At 48.9% G+C, this 24200-nt stretch overlaps 1 protein-coding gene across 1 annotated transcript; it reads left to right on the top strand.

Annotated features, from left to right (window-relative positions):
* The first annotated feature begins 284 nt into the window (after positions 1-284).
* CSNK1E (casein kinase 1 epsilon) lies at positions 285-24002 on the top strand. Its single transcript, XM_065678391.1, has 11 exons — positions 285-555; positions 4684-4771; positions 10677-10787; positions 10941-11089; positions 11779-12007; positions 18308-18478; positions 20316-20464; positions 20974-21166; positions 21261-21400; positions 21785-21850; positions 22404-24002. Exons 2-10 carry the CDS (start codon positions 4696-4698, stop codon positions 21815-21817), a joined length of 1251 nt encoding a protein of 416 aa, XP_065534463.1. The 5' UTR covers positions 285-555; positions 4684-4695; the 3' UTR covers positions 21818-21850; positions 22404-24002.
* Positions 24003-24200: the final 198 nt, after the last annotated feature.

Raw genomic sequence — 24200 nt, forward strand, 5'->3', positions numbered from 1 at the left:
CGGTGGCAACGGCACCATACCGGCGCTGCCCCACAGCCCCCCACCGCGGTAGGGTGCCACGTGTGGGTTGTTGCCCCACTCTCCCCTCAGTGCCCTGCTGAGGAGAAACCTTCAGTGGGGAGCCCTGAGGCCGCTGTGTAGAAGCGCTCCCCCAAACCCACCTCGTGTAGAGCATAAGCTTCCCCCTCGCCGGCCCGGAGGGACGGCAGCGGGAACGGCGGCGGGCTGTTGCGCCTTTAACGGCGGGTGGAGGAGGAGGAGGGTCGGGGCTGCGCTGGGTGACATCAGTGGGTTTGGCTCCGGGGCTCAATGGAAACTGGGTGAGCGCCGGGCTGTGCCGAGCACACGCCGGCTGGAGGGACGGCGAGCGGGCGGGAGGCGGCAGGCAGCGCCGCGCCGCGCTGAGCCAGCCGAGCCGAGCTGAGCGAAGGAGGGACGCGCCGGGCACGGCCGCCACCAACCCTCCCCAATCCTCCGTCATCCTCCCCGCCGCGGCCGCCTGGCCCCCTGACAGCCGGCGGAGCAGCAGCCCCACACGGCCCCCTTCCCGTCAGGGTGGGTATGGGGGGCGCCCGCCTCCATCTTGGGGCGCAAACCCCGGGGGAAAGGCGGCCCCTCCGGCTCTTTGTGTGCGCGGAGGGAGGGGGAGGGGGCGGGGAGCGGAGGGCAGGGCGCGATGCACTGGGCTCGGGGGGGGGGACAGCGGGGGACAAAAGCCCCTTTGTGGGGACGTGGGAAGGGGGGAACCCCCTCCGGTAGCGGCGAATTTGGGGAGGGGGTTCCCCCCTTCTCCCCTTTCTTCCTGTTCTCCCCCTGCCGGGGCCCTGCCTGCGGGGCCGGGGTGAGCGCGGAGGGGGCTCGGTGCCGTTCTCTGCGGGGGGCAGCGGGGGTCCCCGTGGGGGGCCGCCCCATGGGTGGTTTGACCCCCCCACCCTCGTGCTCACTGATGCTCCTTGCCTCCCTCCCCAGTGCCTCTCAACGCCTGGTCCGGGGGGTGGGGTGGTGCGTTTAGGGGGGGCTCGGTGCTCCCTTTGTGCGGGGTGTGCTGGGGGGGGTCGGGGGTCGGTGGGGGGGGGGGGGGTTGCGGTACGGCGAGAAGTTCAGCGCCGCTCCCGGGGGTGGCTGCTTTTTGTTACCTACCCGGAAAAATAACAGCCCGGGTAAGGCTGCCTTCGCGTAGTGTTTTGCCTGTAGGGGGTGGGGGTGTAAGGGATATATTTATTATTATGATCATTTTTTTGTCCCCTTCTCCTATTTTCCTGTTGTGGCTCTTTCTCCCGCGGATGTAGTGGTCCAAATGCCCTGTACATGGGGCTTGTACCACCACCCCCCCCCCCCTTCTCCTCCCCATCTAATTCGCTGCTCGCCTTTTTGTAAGTGGGAAAGGGTCTGGAGGGGCTTGGTGTTTTGCCCCGCAATCAAAGCGTATTTTGTCTTCTTTTCCTTCCCGTTTTCATTTTGGCCAGTTAAAATTACTGCTTTGCCAGCCTCTTCCTTTATTCCCTTCACACATACACGCACACACACACAAAAAGCCATGTAAAGTCTTTATGGTCTATGAGCAAAGCAGCCCCCACTCCCCACACTTCCACTGAACGCTGGAGAGGTGCTGGGCTCGGCAGCCTCCATTATGGAGCTGTGGGTTTTGGTTTTGTGTGGCTTTTGCTAGCCAGGGCATCTTCTCGCACCTGACCCCCTCAGGTGGCACTGAGGTGGCCCTCCTGTCGTGTGTGTGTCCCCTGTACCCCCACCTCCTCCGATGGTCCCTGTGTCTTCGGTCGCCATCGGCGCTGGCACAGCGGTGCAAGATCAACTCTTATCGTATGTTTATATAATGGCCTTTGTGCCTGTACGTGGGTATTTTATGTTATATAAAAGGGGATTGGTGTGTGTGGAGAAGCGGTGCTGGTGGCTGGATAGTAGGGTTGGGTTTTTTTTTTTTGTGGGTTTTTTTGAGGCTGTGTAGTATATTGTAGGTGTCTGTGTAATGTTGGCTATTCACGTATGCAAACGCTCATGCAGAGCACACACTTGCTTTGAGGTTGTATGTGTGTTAATCCCATATGGAAACCTAAATGGTTTAACTAAATGATTGCCCTGAAGCCCCTGGGAATGCTGCTTTGGCTGGAGAGCGCAGGAAGGGTGGCAGGTCAGGGGGGGTTAAACCTCCTGGGGGGGCAGGGGAGGGCTTGAGGGAGGGATGACTTCTTATTGTACAAGTATAAATAATATAGGGAGAGTACTGTAAATTTTATATATAATAATATAAATTTTAGATGTAAATTTTTCCTTCTTGTCATAATAGTAGACCTGAAGATCAGATGATAAGGGCGGAAGCTGTAGCTGGTGGGTGTATCTGTGTGAAGTAAAAGCAAATGTGATCGATGTTTGAACTCCTGGAGCAGTTGTGGGGGGGGGTGGGATGTGAGCCCTGTCCCCTTACCATAAATCCAGGCTGTTGCTCTCTGTGTGTCCTGCTCCACCCTGGTTTTCTAAGCACACTCGCATGTATGTGTGTGTGGTGGGGGGGAGATAAGGCAAAATGACAGCTGTTCGAGACCATGATTTTTCACTCCATTATCCTGCTTCCCGCTTCCACCACCTCACCCCGGAGCATTTTTTAGATTCCCCTTTGGAGCCTGTTGCTTAATCAGCTAGAAGGGCTGCTGCCTCCTTGCGCGAGTAACCCTTCCTAACCTGGCTCCTGCCTGTCCCAGAAGGGTGGGACCAGATTGGGGCTTGGGACTGTGGTGTTGCAGAGCAGTACCTGCTGTGTCGTGGTGCACAGGAGACCCCGCCAGGGCTTACTGCCTGGTCTCTTGGGTCTCTGCAGCTTGTAGAGACTCACCCGGCTGGGAGCTGGACTGGAGAGTGGAAGTGCTCAGGGTTCGCAGGCCATGACGGAAGGAGGTTGGAGAGCTGTCTTCCTGACAGTGGTGTGACGGGTTCCTGGGGACACAGACCTTTGATCGTTTATTGGAGTAGGAGTGTAAGCAAGTCAGGTGGATGTTAATGTGGTTATACAGAACAGCAGGCAGCGGATAAAAATCACGTCTGTTTGCTGCACCCTCACCCAGGTACGCCTGCCTCCTGGTTTGGTTCCCAAGGCTCTGCCTACATTCCTTGTAGTAAGAAAGTCAGAAATAGCCACAGGGTTTTGTAGACTTTAGGCGCACAGAAACCCACATGCATAAGTAAATACTAGGTGAAGGGACTCCACCTCTTAAGTGTTTTGTGTGTGGTTTCTGGTGACTGGAGCTCTGCTTTCAGGGTTCACAATGTCCCCTGAATGCCTTGATAGGATTATTTCCCTGTATGTCTCTGCAGCCCGTCCATTCCTCTTTCTGTAATCCTGTCTCCTGGGGCAGGAGAAGCAGCTCTGGGTTTATAGTGTGCCCAGAATCCTATAGCTGGGATTATTTTTTGTGTGCTTGTGTCTCACAAGGCCGTTCCTCCCTCCCTCCTTTCTTTCTTTCCTTCCTTCCTTCCCACCAGCTACAGCAAGGGAAAGTTCCTCTCACCTACTTGTGAAAACATGAATCATTCCTCACCTATCCTGTCCCCAACAGGCTCTGTGTCTGCATTTAGTACGCTAATAATGTGGCATTGCATAAATTAGGAGTGTAGCAAATCCCTCTAAGAGGAGACGTGTTTGCTGTCTTGGAAAGAGCTGTGGTTCCTAGCACAAGTTGGTGGCCATGGAAGGCGTGAGGGAATGGGGGCTGTCATGGGGGAAACTGCTGGAGCAGTTTGGCTGAGGTGCTGCAGCAGAAGTTGAGGTTGGCAGGGAGAACTCTGTGGCTGTGATCCTTCCTCCTAGTTGGTTTTATGTGGAAGGTGAGTAAGCTAAGCCTGGGTATGTTGATGGGGTATAGCAGGTCAAAGGGTTAGCTAATCACCTTGGGTGAAGGGATGAGGAAGGGCCCGAGCTGCTAAAAACAAACTGCTGGCACACCTAGGTAGGCAACAGAGATGGAGCAGCTCAGGTAGACCAAAGGAGGCAGCGATCCCATCAGCAGAAGTGTTTGGAGATAAGCAAGTGGCATTCTTAGTCAGTGCATGCCTCGAAGGGTGCAGTTCAGCGAGATGTCTCCTCCCTGTCCCATGTGCTGGCCCCGACCTAGGAGCAATGGAGTCGCTTGCTCCTGGCAGTCTGTCTCGCAGCCCTTGGGTCCTGTGCTTCACCACCACTGAGGTGCTGATCTGGGGCTGGGCCAGAGAGCACTCCTTCTCATAGGGTTTATTATGCCTGTTCCTTTTGGTGTCTCAGGAGGTTACCACTGTCATGGTGCCAGGTACTGTGGATTACAAGGAGCATCTCTCTTCACAGTAGTATCACCTGCTGAAACCTTCTTAGGAGGGATTTCCTGGGCCCTCCCTTTCCCCTTCCTCCAAGTCTCTGAACGAAATGGTGGGGAAGAGATTCGACCCTCCTTTATTCCCATAATGAGAACATGGAAAACACGCTTGAAAGGAATATGTTCCTGTAGCATTTCTGGCTCATGCTGTCTCTGGGCGTACAGGAGGTCAGGAGAGGTGATAGGCTGTGTAGAAGGTGAAGTATTTCAAGATTAAAAACTGTACCCAGCCTCTGGGTGAAGTGGGAAGGTCTCTTCTCTAGTCTTACATGATTCACTTCCTGTTTCTGCTCTGACACCGCAATTTCTGTGCTTCTTTTCTCAGCACGACCGAACCATGGAGCTTCGAGTGGGGAACAAATACCGGCTGGGCAGAAAGATTGGCAGTGGCTCCTTTGGGGACATTTACCTAGGTGAGTGTGAGCGAGTCTGTCCGTCCACCTGAAAGGTTGTTTTTCTCAATTACATCATTGTTTTGGGGTTGTTTTTCTTGCCTGTTGGTATTTGTGGGCACCATGTAAGGTTGGAGGTGGTGCAGAGAAAAAGAGCTTCCAGGAATACCTGCTAGTTGCTGCTGGTTCCTGCTGGCAAAGAAAGTGGGATGAGCTCAGCTTTGCCTTGCAAGTATTGGATACACTGTGGTGTTTGGTCAGACTGATTTAGATTTGAACTATTCAGGGCATATTTGTCATACACCCAATTCCAGCTCTCTTCTTGAGCTTCGGTGTGTGCGAATAGAAACTCTGTAAAGAGTGGGTGGTGGAAGGGGAGGAGATGGCTGTTCTGTCAGGGTAAAAGGAGTAAAGTTTTGGGAAGATTGGTAGTGGAAGAGGTGGTCCAGCACCTGTGAGAAAATGGTTTGAGACCAGGAGGTACAAAACAGGTCAGAGAGGCTGGCCTGGTTAAAGGGCTGAGGCCCAGATCAGTTGTGTCTGTAATGGGATTTAGTTCATGTCTGGAATGACCTGAGCTGGGAGCTCAATGGACAGAGCCCATGGGGTGCTGGGTTTCCTGTTACACCGGCAGGTCACTTGGGGAGAAGTTCTCCCAAGCCAGCATGCTGATGTGTAGATATGAGCCCTGATGCTTTGCCTGCTGGTGTTTTTGTTGGCTCAGACCATGTGGGGCCAGACTGGAGAGACTACCCAGTAGTCTGATCAATCACTTCATGAGAGCTGGTGTGGCTCTATCTGTCATCTAGTTCTCACCACTACCTGTTTAGCTGTAGTCCTGCAGGCCAGCAGAGTGATGGCCCTCTCCCTTCTTGGTGTTTGCACCCTTTGGGTGGTCGTTGTGTGCTCTTTGACTATTAATTTCTCAGTTAAGTTGTATTTTGCTTCCCAGTACATCCATTGCTCCTCGCTCTTGCTGGTCCTTCAGTTTTCCCCTGTTTGTCCATCTGGTGAGCAGCTTGGAGCCTACACAGTGTTAGAGGTGTGGCATTCCCAGTGCCTGGCACTGAAGGGCTACCCTTGAGTGATCTGTAATGTGATGCTTCTGTATAGACTGCTTTGGGTCTCCTTGGCTTTCCCCATTACCAACACTGTATCAGGTTGCAGAATTGGCCTTAGTGCACTGTCAGCTGTATTGTAGGACATCTCTTCCAGGATCTGCAACATTTTCCCAACCTTCCCCAAGTTCCTTTCACTGAATACCTCTAGTTCATATTACTTTTCCCTGTGTTTGTAAATCACCTTCTGTTTTCTACCTCTGGCTTTTATCTCCAGTTCCCTCTTGTTTTATTATTCTCTCTTGATTGGTGTTGGCAGCCTCTCTTGATTAAGTATCCTGTGGGAATCATCAGTAATAGGCTTTGTTGCCACCTTTATCCAGAGTGTGAACAAAGATGATAAATAATGGATCTGAGATCCCAATTCCACTGTGTGCTGCCTTTGCTGCAGCCTACTCCTGTATGCCACTCCTCTGTGGCCCTCCAGGCAGTTAGTGACTTGGGTGACAGTGCTTTTAATCGCCAGGTGCTAGGGATTGAGGAATGATAGCCCAGACACAGCACTTTCCACCTATGCTAACGCTTGAAGCCTTCCAGACCCTGTACTGTCCTATACTAGGACAGTGGATCTTGCCAAAACATCTGGGGTACACGTGGAGAAAGAAGGGAGGTATTAAATGATGAGGCCCAAGACTGTATTCCTCCCTATCATGTAACAGATCTTCCACCTGTGCAGAGGGGGGGCATGGAAATGAAGTGGAAGGGGTTGTTCCTGCCTTACCTGTAACCAAACAGCATGAGAGGCAGAGGAAGCCCCAGTGCTTTCCTGGCTTGGTGAGCACAGTGGGATGTGCCAGGTTCAACCAAGTTACTTGAATGCAGTATCAAAGCCCTTGTGATGTTCATTGAGGTGCAAGCCAGTGTGTTTTGAAGCAGTGATAGTGAGACTTGTTGGAGCCTGGGTGACTCCCCAGCCTGGAGGGATCGGGCATGGAGTCTCTGATGGTGTGTCTGGAGGACTCTTGCGCTCGTGCTATCCTCTCACGGTCTGTTCTGAGACAGAGGGACTCATTCATGAGGACTTCTCTCCCACACCAGATTCACCTCACAGTTGTCTCAGTATTAGTGCAGAGAGAGAGCAGGGACAGACAAGCCTTGTCCCTGTAGATAAGCATGGGCTGTGCAGTTAATCCCCAGCTTCTTTCTTCCAGGATGTTAGTACCTTCACCTCTGTGACCAGTGGGTACTGTTTGCTATGCTCTTCGGGATTTGTTTGGGGGTTTTCCTGGCAGAAGAAAATGTGAAATTGTACATGGGCAGACACAAAGGGAGGACTCCTGCTAATTCTCAGCTTGGGTTTAAAGCACAGTGCTTTACTTCCGTGCCCTACCTTGTGAGGATGGATGTGCTGGCGGGGGTGTCCTCCCCATGTTGGCGTGGGAAGGTGGGAAATGAGATTGGGCCTTGGCTAGCCCATTTGTCTCTAAAAATGCTCATTCAGAAGAGCAAAACCCGATTTGCAGAGGAATTGCTGAGACCTTTGTGCCATCAGAGAGGTGCTTTGTTGGAGGTATTGGCCACGAGGCAGGGCAGGGTTGCTGGACATGGTAAGAATTGTCAGGCCAGGATGCGCACTGGTGGTGGAGAAAAGCTGGGCAGACAAAGCATGCTGGGACCTGCGCTGACTGGGGACAGTTCCTGGTGGCAGGCTCCTCCCTTGCTGGGAGGGGAGTGCCTTCCCTTTGTTTCCTGGCCTGTTAACTCTCTCTCGCCCTATCTGACTTCTTCCATCTGTTCCCAGCCCTCCATTCTTCCTTCTCGGAGCTGCGGGGAGGAGAGCGAGCAATGGGGAGAGCGGGGGGCTGTGTCTTTTGGCTCACCGGATGTGCAGGGAGGGTGGTGTTTATTGTATCAGACATGCAGTGAGGCTTCCACGCTGTAAAGATCCTGTTTAGCCAGTGACATCCTCTGTCCCCGGGGCTCCGTTTCAAACAGCTTGTGATGAATGAGTTGAATTTGTGCAGCCCCCACAGCGGAGCGAGACTGGGGGTGGATGTAAGGAATTATCCCCAATCCTACATGCGTCTCTCGAGTGGCTGAAGCTAGGCAGACTCTGCTGCATTTGTCTGAAACGTGATGCTTGCCACTCTGGAAAGGGAACAGAGAACTGTTGCTTTTGTACTTGTATCTTTAAAAAAGATGGTGGTTAAAGTGTGGAACAAAGGATCTGAGAGACTCCTTCCCTTGAATTCCTTCCTCGCTTGTGGCAGCCTCAGTCTGGGTAGATCTCTAGCCAAGAAATGATAGAGGGAGCAACCTGAAGCCATAGTGGGGTTTGGGAAGCAGGGTGAGTGTTCAGTTGGTGACCCCCTCAGCAAAGAATAGCTCCTCATTGGTCCTGCTTTTGCCATTCCTGGTCATGGGGTTGTTTTTTCCTAGGAGACTAACGCCTGTGTTTGGGCTATGGGGAGTGTGGGGCTGAAGGCCTTGTTGATCATTTGAATGGCATATTCACATTTTGCAGAATCTTGAGGTGATGCTTACCCTTCCTGTCCCTTTTCCTGCTTTCCATGCTCACAGATAACACTCCCCACCTGCAGACAGCCTAGTAGATGGATGTGTCATCATCCTTAAACACACAGGGTAATGTGGAGATGAGAACTCATTCATCTTTCTACTGTTCAACTTCTTGGGGGGGGGTAGGGTTCGTTCGAAATGCTAATGCTACTGCTGTTGAAAGTCAGCAAGACTCATCATTGCTTGTGTGTCAGCAGATGGATTAGGAGAGGGAAAAATCCCCTCAGGGAGTGGACAAGGGAGCTGCTGGAGGGGATTTGGAGGAAAGTCTTCACAAAGGCAGGGGAAAGAGAGATGTGAAGGAAGTATGACTATTTTTTCTATGTCCTGGCTGTTGCCATGTTGAATGAGGGCTAGTGACTGAACACTAATTTTAAAGGTAGATACTAGCGCAGGGTAACATTCTTAGTGATCCGAGACCCTTTTCCTGCTCTTTTCCTCCTTGCACTTCTGATGCTTGTAAGAAGGGTCCTGTGATGGAGTGAAGGGGAATGTACAGACCTGTTTTGCTGGCCAGCAGTTTCTAAGTGGAAAATGCCAGCCTCTTTCATAAAGCTACCATTGGAAAAGTGGCTCTAGCTCTCAGGATGGCCTTTTCCCTTTCCCCGCTCCTGGATCTTGAGTAAAAACCTTTATTAAATTCATCCCATTGCTTCTCCTTCCCTCCCTCACAGCACCCTAAATAATTCCTCTCCCTCCTTAGTGTTTACAGCCTTCAAATATTTGCAGACTGTTGTCATGTCCCATTCTTCCTCCCCACCCTTCTTAGTTGTATGTCTTGTCTATGTTACATATTTAGCTCTTTTAATCTTTCTTAGTAAATCAATCCCTCTAGGCCCTGATGGTTTTTGTTCCTCTCTTACAAATTCCTAACAGCTTGTCTGTCTCGACCCGGCGCTGTAGTATCTAGATGACGTCTTTTTTGCTAGCAGGCAGCTCTTGGCTAACTTTGTTTACAAGCCAGAACAGTTCAACAGGCGATGGATCTCCTTAGGATCCAGAGGGGAAAATGGATCCAGTTGTGTGAACATTCCCTTTTTCTCTTTGGTCCCTGGCTCGAGGCGATGGGTGGAGAGATCTGTCTGCAGCTTGTGTACTCCGAAAGTCTTATCACAGGGATCAGGAGCACGAATTAACCCGACCTACTAAACTAGCTATGGGTTATCTGCAAAACATCACCTTTAACTCCAGCTCATGTTTGGCATGTATGTTCTGGAGTAGTTTTTTCCTGACAGTGTTCATAAGCTCCTCATGATCAGAGACGCTGTCCGATCTGTGTTTGAGTGCAACTTGCGCTAGTTCCAGATATGAGGAAGGGCTTCTCTGTGTGTATGAGGCAAGCATGGTGAGGGAGAGAGAAGCAAGTCCTGAGTGTCATTCCCGTGACCTGTGTACAGATCTTCATCCTTTCCATTTTAGGATGATGTGAAACATCTGGAATTCTCTCAGCTAGTGCAAGAGAAAGACCGGCCTGTTCCTCCTTTGACAGTGCACTTTGGGACTAGAGTGCTAGCTTTCATGGCTGACAGCTCAGTTCTTTTCAGAAAGAGCATGTCGGGTGGTTTTGTGTCATTGCAAACTATTTAGCACTACCTTCAACAAAGGCATCTGAGTAGCTCGATTTGGTATCAGATTCAGTTTACTTTTCGCTTCTAACTTAAGGTATAGCAAATGTGTCTGTGTTGGCAAAGGATAAAGGTAATATTAAAGCCCTCGGGAGAGGGGAGAAGCTGGAGAGATGGGATTGTCTGTATTGATCAAGTCAGGGCTGTGGGGGGAAAAAAAGAGGTAGCTGAGAATGTTAGCAGTGTCTCCTCCTGAACTAATTGGCTCTGTTGACATGATGTACCTGAGGAAACCAGTAATTTTGCTGGGCAAAAGGTATTCCATATCACTGCCTGGGGGCTTGCTTGGGTTCAGGCGATAGGTACATGATCATGGACAGCTAAAACTTCCAGTCAGTTCAGGTACTGCTGATATGTAGAGACTGACCTCCCAAAGCCTGGCACTTTTTGGGACAATGAGGCAGTTAACACATTGTATGACATTGTTCTAGCCTGGCTGCAGGATCAGAGTTGGTTTCTCATTCATGTGCCATCCTCTGGGCTTGCCTTTGCAAATGGCAATGCTGAAAACACTGTGTGAAGCTGAAGAGGCTGATTCTCATTTCTGTCACAGAATAAATTTCAGGGCAAGTCTTAAGATTTTTGGCATCTGTACAGGCCTTGTTAAAAGTGTATAGCTTCAGTGGAAGCTTGCACAATCTTTATTTTACCCTCATTTCTATGCAGGAGCCAATATTGCAACTGGTGAAGAGGTGGCCATCAAACTGGAATGTGTCAAAACCAAGCATCCCCAGCTCCACATTGAAAGCAAGTTCTACAAGATGATGCAGGGAGGAGGTGAGATGGGGAGAAAAGGATGGAGCTGGGGGAGTGGTTGAAGAAGGAAATTATTCTGGAGGGCCTTGGAAAGGAAATGATTTGGTGTTACATACAGTCTTCTTAGCAGGGGATGCAGCAGTTCTGTGGGCTTAATATTTCTCTTTTCCCCAGTGGGTATCCCCTCCATTAAGTGGTGTGGAGCAGAGGGGGACTATAATGTGATGGTGATGGAGCTCTTGGGGCCCAGCCTGGAAGATCTCTTCAACTTCTGTTCCCGCAAATTTAGTCTCAAGACAGTTCTGCTCCTGGCAGACCAGATGGTGAGTTTCCTCTGAAGCATTTGTGCCTACTCTCCTTTTCCATGCCTTTTTGTTTTTTTTCCTCCTCCCATCCCCTCTGCTCAAGAACTGCTATATCCCAGGCTTTTTTCATTTAGCGGTAACCAGCTGCCACGTTTTTTATTTCTTGATGAAGCCGGGGGCATGGAACCTAGACACTACTGGCTTTTCCTGATCTCCATCCTTCCTTCCGTCCCCTGCTGCTCACCCTGTGTTAGCGTTGAATGCATAGATGCTTTTCCCTGAGTGATGAATGATTGGCATTGCTACCTACCTCAACTCAGCTGCCTATGGCCTGGGTTTAAGACCCGTAGCTGTTTGGACCCTCTCCCTTTCCTGTTGTTTGAAAGTTGACTGGTGTTAATGTCGAACTCAGAGTTTTAGTCCGTACAGACCTGCTTCCCATCCTTCCTTGTGGTGCTAATGGTGACCTCCCCAGACTGAGGACTGGTGTGCAGGGTTGAATTCTGTCTCCATCTCCAGATCCTTCTGCCCCAGAGGGTGTCCTTGGCTGTCATCTCTGATATTCTCTGCGAAGTATCCCTTTCCCTGCTCTGACAGGCCAGTATCCTGGACCTGGACAGGGTGCTGCTTTTAACAGACACAGTTACGATATAAGTTTCCTTCTTGCTTGTCTCATTATTTACTTATTTCTTTATTCCCCCCTCCAGATCAGCCGTATTGAGTACATTCATTCCAAGAACTTCATCCATCGGGATGTAAAGCCAGACAACTTCCTTATGGGCCTCGGCAAAAAAGGCAACCTAGTATACATCATTGATTTTGGTTTGGCCAAGAAGTATCGAGATGCCCGGACCCACCAGCACATCCCTTACCGGGAAAACAAGAATCTGACTGGCACAGCCCGTTATGCCTCTATCAACACCCACCTGGGAATTGGTGAGCTTGCTGTTGCCCCATGTGGGGCTTTCTGTGGGAGGTAGTGTGTCCCCAGAAGGAGGGGGTTGAGTTCTGTGCCTGGCTCTGCTGCTGACCTGATTTGAGATAGTGGCCAAATAACTTGGCTGTCAGGCCTGTATTACCTCTCCTGCCTTTTGTGGCACTCTGAGCTCCTGAAGACAGAAATTGTCTTGTGGTATGTGTCTGTGCACAGCTTAGTACAGTGGGGCCCTATTTAGCATCAAGGCTCTGGCCTCCCCAGCCCTATTGCTCCTAACTCTGCCTTGCACAAGTCTTGCAGGCTAACTAGGTATGTAAAGGAGACATTCATAGGCAGGGAGCCTTTAGGGATATTTGCAATTGAAACCTTTCTCGTTGACTCCAAAGTGCCTTCATCAGTGATTGTTCTGTAGCTGTCAGCTGGAAGAATGCAGGCCCACTGTAATATCCTGCTACCCACCACTGAGTATGGGGGTAGTAGCCATGTGCTGGAAATGTACAAGAAGCTGCAATAGGGAAGGCCTTCCTGCCGCCTGGACACACAGGTTTTGTGACTGAGAATTGGCTGTCACAGGCCTTCAAAATACGGATGTGTCTGTGAACCACACTGACCTGTTAACCATAAGAATGAGTGAGGCAGATTTAGGGAGGTAGGGCTCTGCTTTTAGTGTCTATGGTTAGTACTGAGGAGATAAAACTAGGCTGAGAAAAGCGCTGAGAGTTGAAACAGGTCGTATATTGGCAGTGGCCGTTGTCTCAGGTACAGGTTAGTACCCGCTGCCCTTAAATTTCCTGAAGTCATCCAAACTTGTGGTCTTGTGAATGGGCCCTTGATGCGTAACGCTTGGTAGCTGTGAGGAACAGAGGTGAGAACCTGATGCAGTTTTCTCTTCTGTTCCCTGGCCAGAAACTTCTCTCTGTGTGATGTCTTCCTTCTGCTAAACTTTATCCACAGTGTGAGACTTTCGTAGTTAACTGTAGGGCCTGTTCTGAGCAGGCTGACTTGGTTCTGCTACTGATTGGCAAATCCAAAGAACAGAAACATGGAAGCTGCCCTGCCTGTGGACCCAGGAAAGTAGCTACTGTGCTTGCAGCTCATTTTGCAGCTCTGGGAGACCTTCTGAGATGAGTAAGCTGGGAATGTGAAAAACAGAGCAAGGAACTCAAATGTTTTAAAGTATCAGCTTCCACAAGATTCCATGTCCTCATTCTTCCTAGGGAAAACTCCCCTCGTGCAGATGGTTTCTCAGAAATCTGGAGGCAAGACTTGCCCTGCAGAAAATAAAGCAGTTTCCCAATCCCTTCCTTGCTTCATACTGTATAACTGTACACTGAAAATGCTTTATTTATATCGAAATGAGGAGTGTTGTGCATTGAGAAGTGGGCTGTGATCCTGACCTCTTCCACATGGTAAAAATAGTTCTTGTAGAGCTTTTCGAGTTGGTCTTCTGTATTCTGGCTTGACCTGCTTATATATAACTGACTCTCCATTGAATTCTCCGTCAAAATTTCCACAGCCGTAGTAACTGCCAAAGGAGACATGCACAAAATAAGTCTCACTACTATGTCTGTCGATTCTTTTGTGTGTGCCTGCTCTGTCTGAACTGATCACAGGAGGCTTAATGTCTGGTTGTGGGGTTGGGTTGGGTTTTTTGGTTGTTGTTTTTTTGTTTTCTAAGGACTTTATTATTCATCCCACCCGACTTAGCCCTTTACTACTGGTGCTTGGCTTGAACAAACAATGTCTGAACACTAATCCAAGGGCAAGTTGCATACGCCACCAGTGTGAGCACAGGCGTTGCTCTCTTCATGGCCTTTGCTTCAGGAAGGTCTGGGTGTGAGCTACTCTACGCAACAGGTCTCAGGTGTATTATCTCCATGTTGTAGATAGTTCCCCTGAATGGCATAAAGGTTATATGGCTTGCCTGGAGGAAAGGGGATGGGGGTGTTGGGGTTGCAGCTGGAGTTCCTGTTTCTCAAGACCTTGGCACAGGGTGTGTGACAAGCACGTTTGTGAGTTAGCAGCATTGCCATGGAAACCATCGCTCTGAATTTTTTGACTTTTCAGAGACTAAATTCTCTGTCTTAATGCTACATTAACGTGGTTTAGGGAGAAGGAAGGAACCAGGTGCCAGGGTATTCATGTGACTGGAATAGCAAATGAATAAATGCCTTTATTTGAATGTGCAAGCTAAGGGTTGGGCATTCCGATGTCTGGAGGAAACACATTCTTTTCCCAGTGACCAGGGGGAAAAGTAGGAGGCGAGACTGGGGAGGGCTTCCACAGCTGGAGACTTGCTGTGGGGGGAGTCATTAGACTGTACAGGCTTTGGTTCACGCATTCCAGTCAATTTTCACATGCTCTGGGGATGAGAGTCCCTCGCACCCTCTGGAGCTTGTAAAGTCTGAAATAGATGCCCAGGGGTGCCCAGGAGACAGTCTTGAAAGAAGCCTGGTGGGCTCTGTCTGGATAACAGGAGACTGGGGGTGGGAAGTTCCTGCCCAAATGCAGTCCTGCATGGTTTCAGTGTAGGCTGTGCAGATCATCAAGTTCTGCTCATCTTGCCCTCTGTCTCCCATTTTGGATTCTTGCGTGTTCTTAAAGGCTGTTGCCATGCCTGGGGAGAGAAAAGGGAAGTGTAGTTCCAGCCAGCATTTGCAAAATCAGATCTAAGTATATAGTCAGGAAAACATTGCTTGGTTAAGATGGCTTGCATTGGGCTGGCTCCAGCAAAGACAGCTAATTTCTAGGGAGTCCTGCATGGGTGGAACAGCATCCCTTTGGATAGGATCAGGCTGGAGGGTAGCACTGCCCTGGGTGACCAGGAGGCACTTCTGGCTGCAAAGAAACAAGTTTTGTCATGAGCCTTCTGTCCATGGCAGCCAGTCCTCAGTGTTCTGTCTTTGCCCAGCCGTGCCTTCCTCAGGTATCTTGCTGTCTTGCTACTCACCCCTGACTCAGCTCTTTCTGAAGCCCCTGCTTTGGGAAGGGAGTGAGGGTGTGGGCTGGCTGGGAACCTCCCTGGGAGTGGGAGGGAACTGGCAAGAGATGGCTTGCAGAGTGGGTTGGGTTTGAGGTTATGCTGGGTTGTGTGGGAAGGCAACCTCCTGTTTTTTATTGGAAGAGGTTTTGTGAGGGAGGGAGGAAAGCGTCTTATAAATGTAGCAGTTCCTCATGTACTGCAGGAGAACCAAGAAGCTGCACTAAAGTGGAGAGAGGTGTGATGTGGAGTCACAGGTCAGGACGGTCATCGTGCTTCTGGACTGACTTGCCCTGGGCAGGCATTCATGTCACTTGTGTTTCGCTTTCTCTTTTCAAACTGTAAAGTGAGATAGATAACTTCCCCGACCCCACCGTGTCCCAGGGATGCCGTGAGAGTTAGTCAATGAATGTCAAGCTTCTGAAAGTGGAAAGCAGTGATCTTAAATAATGTTTCTTTGGTGTGTAAAGGTGAACTTTTTTTTTTTTTTTGCTAACTCTAATTACTCCACTTTAATTACTCCACTTTTGCTGTCTAATGTTACCTAGTGTCTTGAGGATGTTCTTATATGAGGCCAAGCCTATAAAAAATAAAAATGGAGATGTGTAATAGTAACTGAAGGTGAAACAAAGAAAGGGGATGTAATTCAGGATGTGGTAGTGGGGGTTGCAGGTGAAAGACAGCTACAATGTTTTGAGGTAGCTTGACAACTGTAACCCATGAGCCTGATGCTTCAGGTTCCTCATAGGTTTAGTCTCAATGAAATTGCTTAAGTGGGCTACAGTGACCACATATACCTGAGGTACTGGACACTGGGGATGTGATTCAATCAGGCATTTATCATTCAGCGTTTTAATAATGAGGTGTTGTGCTTGCAGCTGTTTCCTCTCTATTGTATTGCTGTGTTAAGGCACAGGTGGGGTGTGTTTGCATGTATGTAATAGATACTAGTAAGCTACCCAGTTTGGTTTTGTAACCCCTCTCGTTGCTTCTGGTAAGAGCTTGTAGTATCCCCCACTGACTTCAGGCTACCTAACCTCAAGTCTCTCATTCTGGCATCCCCCAGATCCCTAGGACTGTGCCTGGGTGTATGTTTGCAGAGCATATCCTGTTCTGGATGGGTTGGCAGCTGTGCTCAAAGCTGCTGTGCTCCACACAAGTGGAGGTGTGTGGTCCAGCCTGCCCTAAGCAGTGGGGAGTTCAAGCAAGATTTTGGAGGCAAGATCCTGTTTTATTCCTAAAGAGCTGATTTGCTTGTTCAGTTTGTTTCTTTGGTTCCTGCCCTGCCTTTCCCTGCTCCTCTGAGGGGCACAACCATGGTGTAGACAGGGAACCCATAGTTACAGGGTTTAAAGCTACAGCATGTACAAGTCAGGGGATGGCAAATGGCAAGATTGAGGTTGCCTTCATCTCCTCTGCTTTCAGGCCCTGGATGTGCATTCTGACTCCATTTCTACATGCCTTCTGTCTCGGGATGTAGGTTATTATCAAATGTTATCTAGCTTTGTTTATTTGATATACATAATGTGTAATTGCAGCCCTCTGAGACTACACATATCCCAGCCTTTGGCCAAATGCAAACCTGGGTTTCTTTTTCCCTGGTCCATCCATAGCATCTAAGCATCTCCCAGCCAGTCATCTAGTTTATCTTCAGCAGCAGCCTGATAAGATTAGGAAGTATTAGCCCCTTTAAAGTAGGTAACTTGAGGCAGTAAGGTCAAAAAATGCTGTTAGTTTGAGCATGCAGAAATAAGACACTTTTTGGGCATCTGCAAGGCTGCTTTCTCCTCTACTCCTGTCTTGGAACATGGCATTTTTATGGCATTTCATGTGCTTTGACCCAAAGCCCTTCTCAATAACAGAGTGACGAGCCTAGTTCTCAAAACTACTAGAAGACTGAGAGATGCAGGAGGAAGAAAGGCCCCTGGTGAGCCACATCTTGTGTTGGTACATCTAGATCTGCGACGTGCTACGGCTACTCCTTCATTAGGGTTCAGCTCAGCTAGCAGAGTAAGGGGTAGCTGGAATACTCCACTGGCCTTTGAATGGGGCAGGTGGTGGCATGTAACTGATACTGACAATTAACCTACAGACCGATACATAATCTGCATCATCTTCAGGACATGGCACTGAATCCAGCAAAACGGGCTGTAGTAGTAAATTAATATAATAGAAGAATCTCTCTAGTCTTTCCTCTGCCCCTGTGCTCTCCCTCAAGCCGTATTTCGCCTCTGTTACCTATGTAAGTTGTTGTTCTTCTTGAGATGTAAAGGACTTTCTCCAAAGTGGGGGGTGGGGGTGTGAGGAGAGAGGGGAACAAGGGCAAAGAGCTTCTTGCTCCTTTTTATAGATGAATTTATAAGCATGTTGGTGTTGCTGGGAGGAGTTTCACAAGTTAACCAGTCAGCATTTCCAGTTGCTGAGGTTCTGCATCAACTCCATCTTGAGCTAACTTGAAACTTAAAATGGCTTGGTCATTCCAGAGAATTAAGTTCTATGTGGAATGTTTTTGTTTATGAAACAAAACAGTTGTTTCCCAAATAAGTGTCTAAAAGTGGGCCCATAAAATGGTGTATTAAGGGCAACCCTTGCTATAAGTAGAGTTGGCAGTGAAGCCAGTTAAACAGTCATTCCTCATTTGGAGGGGAGCCTTTGTTGAAAATATACCTCTGTATTCATACCTGTTTCCTCCACAGCTTGAAAAATGCCACCTCTCTGGAAAGATCAGTGCACAGCATTGCATGTTAGGCTTCTCTAAACTATCAACAGTTACTTACCACAAGAAGGGGTCATTAGTTCCCTATTTCTTCCCAGTGTAAAGAGTATCAGCAGGTTAATTAGAAGATGTGTTTGAAAGGGTTGTGTTGGGCTTACCTCTATTAGCTTTGGCTTTGTGACTACTTCAGTAGTGACTAATCCCGAGGGTGAAGTGGTGTAGTATCATTCTGGGTGGAGAAGTGTAGGTGCCCTTCCTCTGGGACTGGGAAGAGCAAAGTAGGCAGTGTCACTGCAGTACTTCTTAAGCTGTTGAATTCTTGTGTGAATTAAGGCTTGTCTAAGGAGGTAGTCAGAGTAATTATTTATTTATGAAGTGGGTTGGGCTCTATGGGGAGAGGAGCTCTTTAACTCTTGCAGGATGAACATCCTCACAGGAATTTGTACTGGAATGTCTTCTACAAATTTGTCTATCCATAGGAACCTACCAGAGAAAAGAAAGAGGTTGTTTCTTTTGTTCTGTGTTCGCCTCCAAAGCTGTGTGATTGCCAAAGCAGTTTTGGTTGCTGCTCACTCCTTGCGCCTTTGTAACTTCTTCTCGCAGAACAAAGTCGCCGTGATGACCTGGAGAGCCTGGGCTATGTGCTCATGTATTTCAACCTGGGCTCCCTGCCCTGGCAGGGCCTCAAGGCTGCCACCAAGCGCCAAAAGTACGAGAGGATCAGCGAGAAAAAGATGTCAACGCCCATCGAGGTGCTCTGCAAAGGGTACCCTTGTAAGTGCTCTGATCTTGATGGTTGTCTTGTCTGATGTATGGCTGGCTCTCCTGCTGAAACCCCTTAGAGTCTTGTACCTAGTAGAGTCTAGTACCCCAAGACCAGGATGTGCTGCTTACACCAGTGATGAGAAGAAATCAGTAGTGATACAATTCTGTTTCAGAGGTGGGAGACATATTTTTGTGGAGAGTCAAGCCTTGTGATATTAAGTGCAGCGAGTGATGAGAGGGATCTTTAGGACCTTATGAAAGGTTTGGAAGGGGGGTGGACAGTTAGGTGAGAGGGTGTGCTAATGGTCCTCAGTTTTTACTGGGTAATGAGAATGAGGGCCAACTGATGAACCCCAAAAATAATCAGGCAATGAACTGGCAAATAAAGTTCTTTGTAGTTAAAAGTGGAGTGGTATCTTGAGAGGCGAGAGAAGGCTTGGTCCTTATGTGATATGCAGAATAGTAAGCTCTGAGGTGACCAGTGCCGCTCACCAGTGAGCTGTTGAAGTTATAATAGGTGGTTCTGTGAAAGCAGTGACTCTGTACTTTGTGGCTGCTGGGTGCTAGGAATTACTTGGGAAGAGAAGAGACCTAAACAGTGTGTATAAACCCATGGTCCACTTGCACCTTGAGTGCACTGTGCAGCTCTGGTCTGTCCCACTATTTCTGAAAGGGTGCAATAGAACACACTTGGGGAAGAGTGGCTGGAAAGCTGCCTGGCAGAAAAGGCTTGTACCAGAAATAGCGTAGCCAGCAGAGCCAGGGCCGTGATCATCCCCCTGTACTCTTCATTGGTGAGGCTGCCCCTTGAATCCTGTGTTCAGTTCTGGGCACCTCACTACAAGATGGGCATTGAAGTTCTGGAGTGGGTCCAGAGAAGGGCAGTGGAGCTGGTGAAGGGTCTGAACAGGCTGCCCAGGGCAGTGGTGGAATCACTGTCCCTGGAAGTGTTCAGAAACTATAGATAAGGCCTTCAGTGATACGGTTTAGTGGTGGCCTTGGCAGTCCAGGGGTAAAGGTTGGACTTGATGGTCTTAAAGGTCTATTCTAACCTGGTTGATTCCATAATTCTAAGGTCCAGGAAAGGGCCAAAAGGGTGATCAGAGGTGAGGTGGTTTTTGTACAAGCAGTGAGTTAGCTGGAATCTGGAGAAGAGGTGATTAGAGAGATGATAAAGTCTACACTCTTACTATGTCTCCAGAAGTTTGGGTGAGAGCTGATTATTTGGGGTGCCTGAGTTTTTATATTGGACGAGAAATGGAGACCCTGCTAGCTTCAAAACAAAATGGTGTGGTTCTTCATACAGCCAGTAATAGACCTGTGGAACTCCTTCCCAGAAGATATTGTGGATACTTCAACCTTACAGGAGTTCAGGGATAGATTGGACAGCCATGTGGAAGAGGGATCCACTGAGGGTTACTAAATAGTTAATTAGAAACTACATCCAGATTAGGAAGCTCCCTGAGCTAAAAGTAGGTAGAAGTTGGGTTAATGTCAATGGAAGTGTCAGATGTGCTTGCCCATCCTAGCTGTCTACTGCTGGCCACTGAACTAGGAGCTTTCCAAGCACACCTCCAACTATACTTCAGGCCTGCATTCTTATTCTCCTTCAGCAGAGAGCAAGACTTGCTACCTCTCGCTTGCAGAAACTGCCAGAAAAAGAGAAGTGTGAGAATTTCCTCTGGTAAAAATAGGCATGGGGTCTTCTCAGTGGCCAGAGCACTGCAATCAGCAGGTTCTGTGTTTTTGCGGTTGCATGTCACTGCTGAAAGGCTGCAGCAGCTCTGCAGTGGTACAAGGGGGGCTGGATGGTGTTCAACAACCAACTGTCCTCTGCTCCCTCCAGCTGAGTTCTCGACATACCTCAACTTCTGCCGTTCACTGAGGTTTGATGATAAACCTGACTACTCGTACCTGCGGCAGCTCTTCCGCAACCTCTTCCACCGCCAAGGCTTCTCCTATGACTATGTCTTTGACTGGAACATGCTTAAATTTGTAAGTGTGTGTGGTGAAGGGGCTGGAGGGACAGGGGTTGGTTTCTGTATCATGAAGATGAGGGAGGAAAGTTGGAAACTACCTGCCATTTGTACTTTACCCGTGGTGAGCACCTTTGAGAAAGGGGACCAGGTAGAGTGAGAAGAGGCAGAGCTGTTTGGTGGTGCCAACTAGAGGGGTACTGCTACTGTTGTATTAGTGTGTCGGATGGAGCACTTATGTCAGTAGATCTATAGCTGTAGTTAGGTAGAGATGATTTTTTGGGAGAGAACTGTAGTTGGAGGTGGGACACAGGTGGACTGCAATAACAGCTGAAGTACTGTCTGCTGTCTTCCGTGTTTCTTCATGGAAGAGAATGAGTCCCTCCCTCGGTGGACTGGAAGATGTGTTTTGGGGTTGGAGCTCTGCTTGCTTGGTGTGATGGAGCACCATGTGTGTTCTGTCTGGGGCTGCTGCTGTCTCTCCCACCTGATAGCCCTGTGTGATGTGCTTCTTTCCTGTCCCCTCAGGGAGCAGCCCGGAACCCTGAGGACATGGATCGGGAGCGGCGAGAACATGAGCGCGAAGAGAGGATGGGGCAGCTCCGGGGGTCAGCCACACGAGCACTGCCTCCTGGCCCGCCTGCTGGAGCCACTGCCAACCGTCTTCGCAATGTCACTGAGCCCATGGCCTCCACCCCCACCTCCCGAATCCAGCAGTCCGGTGAGTGGGGTGGGAGAGCTGGGGGGGGAGGTTGGTGGCTGGAAACCAAAACTATTGACCAATAATCTTGTCTCGCATCTCTTTGCCCCAACAGGAAACACATCCCCCAGAGCGATCTCAAGAGTGGACAGGGAACGGAAGGTCAGCATGAGGTTACACCGAGGAGCTCCTGCCAATGTCTCTTCATCTGACCTCACAGGGCGGCAAGAAGTGTCACGGATTTCAGCGTCACAGGTGAGTCCCTGCTGCGAAGTTCGTGGCCTTGGCCTGCATGTCCCAGAAAGACTGGGGGCCCCACAGTGGTTTTTTACCTGATCTGATGGACCTGACACGAGCCTGAAGCTTTCAGAGTGGTGAGGGGGGTGGTACCAACTTATGCCTTCACCCTTCAGTTACGTATTTTCTGGAGGCCACGCTCATTACTGTCATCTTAGGTCTGCATGGCTTGGAGTAAACCTTCATCTGGTTGTCTTCCAGCCTGCAATGGTTTGGAGAACTGGAATCGTAAGCTCTTGGGAGGGAGGATCTCATGAAGGAAGTGTGCAGCCTCTGTTTTGGTGTCTTTGGTGCCTTTTCTTTCTCTTCATCCCTTCGTCTGCTTTTCCTTTTCTCTTGTAGACAAGTGTGCCATTTGATCACCTTGGGAAGTGAAAAGCAACTGCCACTGGACCAGTGTTTGCTTAGGTGAGCCTGTCCTTGTGCCTGGGGACCCCCAAGGATGGAATTGATGGCATAAAGGATTAGATTAAGGCTGTAATGTTGGTGTGGGAGGGTTGGTACGTTTCCTCTGCCTTAGTATGAGATCTCTCTTGGCTTCAGAGGGAAGAGTAAGGTTGGCTGCCAAAACCTTGAGGGGCTGGATTATCTTTTGGTGTAAAGATCATTTCTGTTTCTCCAGGGAGGGTAAAGGAGGGTGAAGAAGGTGCTGGGCCAGGAAGTGATTTCATTAGTTCCTAATGAAGGCTTTTCTAAGCAGTGTGATAGTGTTGGGGAAGAGGGTGCTGAGCATGTAATCAGGTGTGTGAGGCTTTGCACGGCTGGCAAGTGCCTCCTGTAGAGGAAGCAGCAGTAGCTGGACAAGGTAACTCTGAGGGGGTGGCAGGAGTGTAGAAGAAAGGGCTGATTTGATTAGTTACACTCCAGCTGGCACTGGAAGTGCTGAGAAGAGCCTTTTCATCTAATATCTCTTCCCTTTCTCTCTTTTTTTTTTTTTTTTTTAATTTTATTCCCTTTCTAGTGTCTTCACTGTATTTTTCTTTTAAAAAACGAAAAACCCCAAAAACAAACAAAAAAATTTAAAAGACAAAAAAAAACACAAACAAAAAAAAAAATGAACCCAAAACCACCTGACAGAATTTCTTTTTTGCCAACGAGGAGGAGTCGAGCTGTGCCCCCTGCGCTGGTGTGAGCCACTTCCGAGGGGGCTGCCTCTGTACCCCCAGCACCAGCGCCTCGAGGAGCTGACGACGTGGGAGCCATGCGGGAATACCTCCGCTCCCCCCCAGCCCTGCAGGGCCCTATCCCCAGTCCCTTCTCCTGACCCTCTGCTCCTGGGTTTGGTTTCTCTCTTTTGTTTTATTATTTGTTTTGTCCTTCTTCTTGGGATATCTTCTCATCGTTTTTTATTATCATTATTTTAAAATCATATGGTTTCTAGCCATATAAATTTTAACTTTGCTCTCCTGTTTTTCTGAGGGCAGGGGCTGGTGGGGGTGTGGGTTTTTTTGTTTCGTTGTTCTGTTTTGGGTTTTTTTTTCCAGGAGCTTTGTGGGCCAGGAGGGAATCAGATTCCAGCCACACTTGATGGTAGAAGTCTGATTTTATTATTATTTTTTTTAATTATTATTATAACAGAATTTATTTTCTCAAGCATTAAATGAATTTTAAGCTGTGAGGGGAATTGTGGCAACAGCCTAATCATTGACTCGGGCTTCCTTACCTTGGGTGGCTTCTCTGCATCTTTGTTTCTTCGTCTGTTGGGAGAAGTGCCGGACTTCCCTGATCCGAGTGGTCTTCACGCGCCGAGGGATCTCGAGGGAGAGGCATCTGGTCCCATGGAGGATGGGAAGGCTGGAGCTGAGATACAGGGACAAACACACTTCCCATCCCTGCAGCGGGGTCTCTTTTATTTTTTTTCTCGTCTGGCTGTGTGTGGTTTTTCTATTTTATTTTTTATTTTTCATTAAAACCTGGTTTAATTCCTGCGGAGAGAGCGCGGGACTCGAGGAGAAGAGAGGGGCGCACAGAAACTGGAGTTGGGTGTTCTTTCTGAGCGATGGCTCTTGCTCTCTCCTTCCCTCATGCGACCCCAAGTAAGATCCACCGTACATGCACAATCCCTACCTGCCCTCTCCCACCCGTCTCCCTTTCCCTCTTCCCCCCCCCACTTTAGTTGTTTTTTAAATATAATTTAGGAATACTCAAGCTGCTTTGTGGCACTTGGGGCTTTGAAACACAATGATCACCACTGCGACCTATGGCCTGTAGCAGACACACTGTCACTGTAGTGTGGAGCCGATGGGTTGTTGGCAGGGCGGGGAGGGAGGGGTTAGTCTTTGTTTTGTTTGTTTTTATCCTTTCTATTTAACACTTTATTTTTCCTCCCTATTTTTTTCCTAATTTATTTACCCCTCTTTACTGTCTCTTTTTTTTTTTTTTTTTTTAATTAAAGAGCAAAACTTTTTATTACTTTGTAATTTAAAAAAACAAACAAAAAAAAAAAACCTGAAGAACTTTGGGGGGGATTTTGTACTTTTTTCCTGTGTAAATATTGGACTTTTTTGAGCTTTATCGTGGTTGTTAATTTGAAGTAATAAAGTAGAAAATGATAAAGTGACGCCAGCATCTGTCATTTCTTCCTTCCCTGGCCTCCTTGCTGGGAGTGACATCTTACACGCAGGAAGTGCCGTCTTGGAGCTGAACCTGAGTTCCTGATTTCCAGGAACAACTTTGATCATAATTACTGGAAAAAAGACACAGGGCTGGAAGTGCCTAAAAATAAACCCAGGCAGATCTCTGCCGCTGCAGCCTTGGA

The sequence above is a fragment of the Lathamus discolor genome, chromosome 1 (genome assembly GCF_037157495.1).
Source record: "Lathamus discolor isolate bLatDis1 chromosome 1, bLatDis1.hap1, whole genome shotgun sequence".
Taxonomy (NCBI): domain Eukaryota; kingdom Metazoa; phylum Chordata; class Aves; order Psittaciformes; family Psittacidae; genus Lathamus; species Lathamus discolor.

What these genes read in the sequence shown, in the direction of transcription:
- CSNK1E (XM_065678391.1), top strand. Translation starts at nt 4,696, where the DNA reads ATGGAGCTTCGAGTGGGGAACAAATACCGGCTGGGCAGAAAGATTGGC. An exon ending in GCTCTGCAAAGGGTACCCTT is followed by an intron (nt 18,479 to 20,315) that starts GTAAGTGCTCTG and finishes TGCTCCCTCCAG; the next exon opens with CTGAGTTCTCGACATACCTC. An exon ending in ACTGGAACATGCTTAAATTT is followed by an intron (nt 20,465 to 20,973) that starts GTAAGTGTGTGT and finishes CTGTCCCCTCAG; the next exon opens with GGAGCAGCCCGGAACCCTGA.